Here is a 7,191-nt window from a genome sequence, read left to right as displayed (position 1 = left end):
CCCTCTCCCTCTCTCCCTCTCTTCCTCTCTCCACCCTCCCTTTCTCTTCTGACAGGCTTTCTCTATGTAGCCCTGGCTGTCTTGGAACTTGCTCTATAGACCAGGCTGCCCTCAAACTCAGAGATCCACTTTTCCTCTGCTTCCTGAGTGCTGGGATTAAAGGCGTGCGCCATCAGCAACCAGCTGTACTTTTACTTTTCCAAGTGAAGACTTAGTTCATGCATGACTGAAAGCCCAGTGCAGGCAGCTAGATGTACACATACCTGTGTACTGTGTATTATACACTGCGGCTACTGCTCAGGGCCTCAGTGTTTTAAAAATGGAGCTGTTTGCTGGCAGTGGGAAGTTAGGGAAGGACAAAGTTCTGGGAGCTCCCTCCCTGGTAGACCAGGGTCCAGTTCTCTGGACAGGGTGGGGACAGTGGTATGGGGTGAGAATTAAGTATTTAGCCAGGAAATCTGGGGTTGCATTGTGTCTGTGCCACAGATGCAGGAGGAGAAGGAACAGCCATCTGAGTTGGGGAGTGTGTGGCCCTGGTTCTGGGTAATAGCCTTGGCTGTCAGTGTTAGGATGTGTGCCTTTTACCTCTTCAAGCATATTTACTTTTCGTCCTTAGGGCTCTGCCTGTCATGTATGCAGTAGCTCTTGACCTTCGGATATTTGCCAATAATGTAAGTTCAATTTCCTATCCCTGTTGGTTTGAAGTTTTAAATTCATAGGGTGACACCTATTGCTTAATTTCCAGTTTTGAGGGATGAATAGGAAGTGGGATGTATCTGGTGTGTGTCTTCCTTGTCCATGCAGACAGGCCCTCTCTGTGGAGAGATGGCAGCTACTGGAACTGAGTGGACTGATAGGGAGTGGCTTTGCATCCTCCTTACTTCTTAGCTGTGGCCTGTGCTCAGGACTCGGGTGGTGGCTGAGGGTACAGATCCCCCCTCGAGGAGCAGCACACAGCACACGTCAGCTTGGAGACACGGAAGCATCTTTTGGGCCTTAGACTCTTTGTGGTTTTAAAAACTGTCGGTGATTTCTGGTTCCAGACCAGCACTCTCGTCTCACTAAGCCAGTTGCAGGCCTGTGAATGTTAAAGCTCATATAGCTCTGCGACACGGACGGAGCTTCCTGCCTGTTTTGATGAGCGCTCTGGCAAGGAGAACACAGAATCTACAGGCAGTGATGAGACCTGTGCAACAGAGGGTAACTGCCCGCGCTGCAGCACCTCCTGTCAGACTGTCTGCTCCAGGGCTCCACAGACAAGTCTGCAGCAGCAAGTAGCGGGGGCCTCGGCCCCAACCCTCTTGCCAGCAAAGAGGTGGCATCTCTGCTCTTCCGCTAACACATGAGGCCAGCAGAGAGCTGCTGTAAGGGCATGTGCACATACAGCTTTATAACACAGTACCCAGAAGCCACTGATCCTGAAGAGACTCCACAACAGTTGTTAGATGAACTGATGCGGGCTGTAAGGCAGCCATCAAGGAGTTCTTCAGTGGGCAATTAGGAGCAAACATGAGAACTTTGACGTCCTCAGAAAAGAACTGGAAGATGCAGAGAACCAAGTGGGACTCTCAGACAGGAGGGACTGGGGAGCAGTAGGGGCTAGGGAGATGGCGTGGTGGCTATGGACACTGGCTTCCCTTACAGACGACTGGGTTTGATGTCTAGCACCCATATTGCCCCTCACAGCAGTCTAACTCCAGTCCTGGGACATCTTCTGCCTCCTTGGGTACCAGCTGCACACACGGTGCATAGATGTACATGCAGGCAAAACACACATGCACATAAAACAATGACAATAATAAATTTTTGGTGATTAATTTAAATGGACAAGAAAAGAATGGCATTACCTTGTGTCTCAGACTTTTTTTGTTGTTGTTTTTTTGTTGTTGTTGTTTTTGTTTTTTTTGAGACAGGGTTTCTCTGTATAGCCCTGGCTGTCCTGGAGCTCACTCTGTAGCCCAGGCTGGCCTCAAACTCAGCGACCCGCCTGCCTCTGCCTCCTGAGCACTGGGATTACAGGCTGTGCCACCACCGCGCCCAGCCGTGTGTCAGACTCTTAACCTTGTTCTGTTTAACAGGGACCGTCTGGGTCTCACTGCGTCTGCGTTGATCCCACTGTAAGCTGCTGCTTTGTGGAGCCATTGGAGAGCTCTCAGATCATTATAGACTGTTCTTGACATAACGAAAGCCCCCAGAAACGTGCATGTGTGTGTTTGTACTCACATGCCTAAGGAGGAAGAGACAGCCTCAGAGGTCGTGGTCCCATTTCATCAGCCTGGAACGTGACTGCTAGGCCCAGCTGGTTGGCTGGGATTACAAGCATATGCACCATGTTTTCTGCTGTGTTGTATTGTTTGGACTGTTGTTCTGGGAATCTGATTCAGGACCTTGTGCTTGTAAGGCTGCCGCTTCACTGAGCTGCCCCCAGGCCCTGACGCGTGTCTTAAAGGGTAGCACATTGTGGTCTCCATGGCTGCTCCACCTGCCTTCCCATAGAACCCAGGACCACACCTGGACATGACCCTCCCACATCAGTCACTAGTTAGGAAAGGACCTCAGTGAACATTTTGCCATCGTATCAAGCCCTCTTCATCCTGCATTTGGCACTGATCTTTCACCAAACTGCATGATAATGTGGTTTTGTTATAGTTCTGTTTCAGTCTGTACCGACTGTGGTAACAGTGTATGTGCCATGGACTGGTTAGGTATAGATAGCATGTTCATACCTCATTGATAAGGAGACTAATACTCTAACACAAAGCGCAGGCAGTCTGTGTGTCTAGTGAAACTGCTGTCACTCTGTTTCACTGTTGGTGTCTTTTTGCTCAATCCTCGTGGGGGGGGCAAGGAAGCTCCCTGCCCCACCCCCCATTTAAAGATATATTTGTACTTTTTAATTATATGTATGTATGTGTGTGTGTCTGTGAGTGTGGTTCCCAGGAAGGGTGTTAGAGCTGAAGTTACGGAGTTGTGGTCTAATAGGGGTTCTGGGATCCAACTCGGGTTTTCCGTCAGAGCAGGATATACCCCTGACCACTGAGGCATCGCTTTAGCCCAGCAGTTCTCAACCTCTGGGTCAAGACCCCTTTGGGAGCTGTTCATTAGATATTCTGCATATCAGATATTTACATTATGATTCATAACAGTAGCAAAATTACAGTTATGAAGTAGCAATGAAGATCTTACTGTTGGGGACCACCACAACATGAGGAACTGTATTAGAGGTTGAGAGCCACTGCTCTAGTCCTTCTGGGACCTCATACATAAAGGCCTATTCGCCAGGGCCGCCTCAAGACCTGATCACCTTCCTAAAATGGAAAGAGTCGAATTCTCTTCTAAACCCAGGGTAAAGGGGATACTTCACCTCCTTAGCAGGTTTGTTCAGGGCTGGACTGCTATGCACAGGAGGGAAGGTCAGAGACCAGTTCAAGAGGGAGCTGCAGGCCTGTGCATTAGGTCAAGGCTGGTGTCCTGGTTTGCTGTTTGTTGCTTTGGTAACACCATCGCCAGAAGCACCCTGCATCATAGTCTGTCTTTAAAGGAAGTCAGGGCAGGAGCTGAAGCAGCAACCACAGAGAAGTGCTGCTTACTGGCTTGCTCCCATTGCTTGCTCAGCCTGCCTTCCATAGAACTCAGGACCACCAGCCTAGGTGTGGCACTGCCACAATGAGCCAGGCCCTCCTGCATCGGTCACTAATTAGGAAAGTACCTCAGAGCCTGCACTACAGGTACACATGGAGGCATTTTCTCAATAAAGACTTTGTCTTCCCAGCCATGTCTACGTTTACATCAAGTTGACAAAGACCAAATAGGCCATCTGGGGCTGGTGTCAGCTTGACTTCAGATATGGGGAAGAAAAAAAATATACATACATACACATACATACATACATACATACACTTCTCAGTTCTTAAAAATTGTCTGTCTGACTGGGCAGTGGTGGCTCACGCCTTTAATCCCCGCACTTGGGAGGTAGAGGCAGGTGGATTTCTGAGTTTGAGGCCAGCCTGGTCTGCAGAGTGAGTTCCAGGACAGTCAGGGCTATACAGAGAAATCCTGTCTTGAAAAAAACAAAACAAAACAAAACAAAGAAATTGAGAAGGACTGTAAAAATAAGCTCACTGGTTAGCACTGGCTACACCACAAATGTGTACACTATTAGAGACTTGCACCATTAATTTTGCCTCTGTTTGCTTTAAAAAGTAAATCCCTTTTGTATCATTAGGCAGACCAGCAGTTGGTAAAGAAAGGAAAGAGCAAAGTTGGAGACATGCTGGAAAAAGCTGCCGAGCTGCTGATGAGCTGCTTCCGAGTCTGTGCCAGTGACACGTGAGTGACGTCTGGGGACTACATGCTCACGTCACAGCATGTGTTGGTTTGTCCCCTGAAGAGCTCTTCCTGTACTCGGTCCTTGGTGCTGGCCACACTTTCTGCCTTCACTTTGGAAGGTCTCTGCCCAGTGCACACAGCCTGGCTTTCACTCCCTGTCAGTGCTCTGAGCAATGCCCTTGTCTGGCTCTGACAGCCAGGCCCCTCACCCTTGCTCCCTGGGTTGCTTTTTCTTCTCCTGGCAGCTGTAGTAAATTTCACTGATGGTGTTCAAGGGAACAGACTCCCAAGGGCCCTTTGTCTCTGGATTCTGAGCTGGAGTTACAGGTGGAACTGAACTTGGGGCTTTTGGAAAAGCAGGAAGCACTTTTGACCCCNGAGTCACCTGTCCAGCCTCCTCTTTCCTTTTCTTTTTTTTTTTTAAGATTTATTTATTTATTATGTGTAAGTACACTGTAGCTGTCTTCAGACACTCCAGAAGAGGCCGCCGGATCTATTTACGGATGGTTGTGAGCCACCATGTGGTTGCTGGGAATTGAACTCAGGACCTTCGGAAGAGCAGTCAGTGCTCTTAACCGCTGAGTCATGAGGGAAGATACTCAGTGTTGGGAGCTAGCTGCCTTGGGACAAGGACGCCTCAACAGCTGAGGTCCCTCTCTTCCTCTCTGTCCTTTCTGGGGAAGGTGGCCTAGGTCTTCTTACTCTTTGGAGGCCATGCAGGCTGTGAGGTCCACCACCCTGTTGCTGTAGTGGTGTTTGTTGTCATACCAAGAAATGATCTTTACAAAGTTGTCATTGAGAACAATGCCAGCCCCAGCATCCAAGATAGAATGGTGGGTGTCACTGTTAAAGTCACAGGAGACAGCCTGGTTCTCACTGTAGCCTGGGCTGCCCTTCAGTGGGCCTTCTGGTGCCTGCTTCACCACCTTCTTGATGATGTCACACTTGTCAGCTTTCTTCAGGTGGCACATCAGATCCACAGCAGACGTATCAGGGGTAAGAACACAGACGGCCATGCTTGCCACTGAGCAACCTGTTGGTTCTGGGGTGACCTCACTCGTAGTCTTGGCCATCCCCGTGAGTCCAGGGATGATACCCTGAGTAGCTCCTCAGCTGTATACCACGGCTTTCCAGAAGGGCTGTCCACAGTCTTGTGGATGGCGGTGATAGCATGGACGTGTTGTGGATGACCTCAGCCATCCCTGACGGGGCTGAACAAGGTGGAGGTGCGAGAGGCATTGCTAACAAAGCTGAGAGAGTTGTTCTACTTGTCATGGTTCACACCTATCACAGTCATGGGGTCATCAACACAAGGTAGATAGGATAACCCTTTGTCTCCACTTCTCCATGATGGTGAAGACACCAGTAAGCTCCCCAACATAGTGGGCACCAGCACCTCCTCATTTAACGTTGGCCAGATTTCACTCCTGGAAGATGGAGCTGACCTTCCCATTGATGACAGGTTTTCCGTTCTTAGTCTTGACTGTGCCATGGAACTTGCTGTGGATAGAGTTGTGCTGGGACATGGAGACCTTGAGGTTAATGAGGGGGTCACTGATGGCAGCAATATCCACAACAGTGTCAGCACTGAAGGCATCTCTGGTGACCAGGTGCCTGCTATGGCTAAACCCATTCACTCCGGCCTTCGCCACTGTGTGTCAGGGAAGAGACTGGCATGCAGAAGACACAGCTGTCTCTGGGATGGGGGGAGCAGAGCTGTTCTTTCCTCTTTAACTTCACCTATGGATAGAGCCTGTTCTGTGATGATGCTGGCCGGGGGGCTTTCTCTCACAGTAGTAATTAGTCCTGGCAAACGGTTCATTCTGTAATTGATCATGTTTGCTTGCTCTTCCCATAGCCGTGCCGGCATAGAAGACTCTAAGAAGTGGGGGATGCTGTTCCTGGTGAACCAGCTATTTAAAATCTACTTTAAGGTTTGCTTTGCATGAGTTTCTGTAAAGTCTTGTTTTCTCTCTGCCTAGGTAAATTACTGGTTTAGTTTGCCATCTGACATGTGTTAGAAGTGTTCCTGACCACGCCCACATTAACAATCTGAACAGCTGGAAGTCATTCTGTGCCTTCCGAGGGCCAGGGCTCCATGGAGAAATCTCGCAGCATTCTTCAGAGCAGGGCCTATCCTGTGCCGCAGAAGCCAACAGGAACTGAAGGTTCATGCAGATCTGATTTAGGATAGCTCTCGGGAATGCAGCTCCTTCAGACACACGCTCTGAGCACTGAGTGACCACACACTGAGTGTGGGCATGGAAGTCCTTGTGATGGAGCTGGCCTCTGGGCATATGTGGCCACTCTTGAGCCTTCGTCCTGTGTTGTAATGTCAACTTTATGGAAATAGGGGGATATGTAGACACATAGATGGACAAAGGAATCAAATTGGCTTCATAAAGACAAATGGGCACAGGGTAGCCTGTCCCACAACACTTGAGAATCTGTCTTTCAGTTCATGGGACATTTAGTGTGTCCTTGCCAGTGTGCGGCTGAGTGCAGGCTTTTCCTTGGACATTGGCTAGCTCCCCTCACAGAGTCCAAGCTTTTCCATTGTATGTTGTCTGAACCGGGTAGCGTTTTGTTTCTTACAGAAATTTTGATGACTTTGAAATTTATATTAAAAAAGTAAATCAGAAGTTCATGTCTGTCCTTTTGTCTGCCTGTTCTATTGATATTGCTTATGAATGTTTTAAATAGTTTCTTCTTTATTATAGATCAACAAACTCCATTTGTGTAAACCTCTTATCAGAGCCATTGATAGCTCGAATCTGAAAGACGACTATAGCACTGCACAGAGGATCACGTACAAGTACTACGTGGGGCGCAAGGCCATGTTCGACAGTGACTTCAAGCAAG

At 48.8% G+C, this 7,191-nt stretch overlaps 1 protein-coding gene across 1 annotated transcript in view; it reads left to right on the top strand.

Annotated features, from left to right (window-relative positions):
* The window catches only part of Pcid2 (PCI domain containing 2), a 30,348-nt gene that overhangs the window by 11,015 nt on the left and 12,142 nt on the right, over window positions 1-7,191 (top strand). Inside the window, exons 6-9 of the mRNA XM_021219217.2 lie at window positions 617-671; window positions 4,226-4,329; window positions 6,188-6,263; window positions 7,050-7,189. Coding sequence (XP_021074876.1) covers window positions 617-671; window positions 4,226-4,329; window positions 6,188-6,263; window positions 7,050-7,189 — 375 coding nt within the window. The remainder of the gene's footprint in view (window positions 1-616; window positions 672-4,225; window positions 4,330-6,187; window positions 6,264-7,049; window positions 7,190-7,191) is intronic.

Source organism: Mus pahari, chromosome 19 (genome assembly GCF_900095145.1).
Source record: "Mus pahari chromosome 19, PAHARI_EIJ_v1.1, whole genome shotgun sequence".
Lineage (NCBI taxonomy): Eukaryota > Metazoa > Chordata > Mammalia > Rodentia > Muridae > Mus > Mus pahari.
Note: the sequence above shows the minus strand (reverse complement) of the source record. Positions and strands in the feature narration are given on the sequence as shown.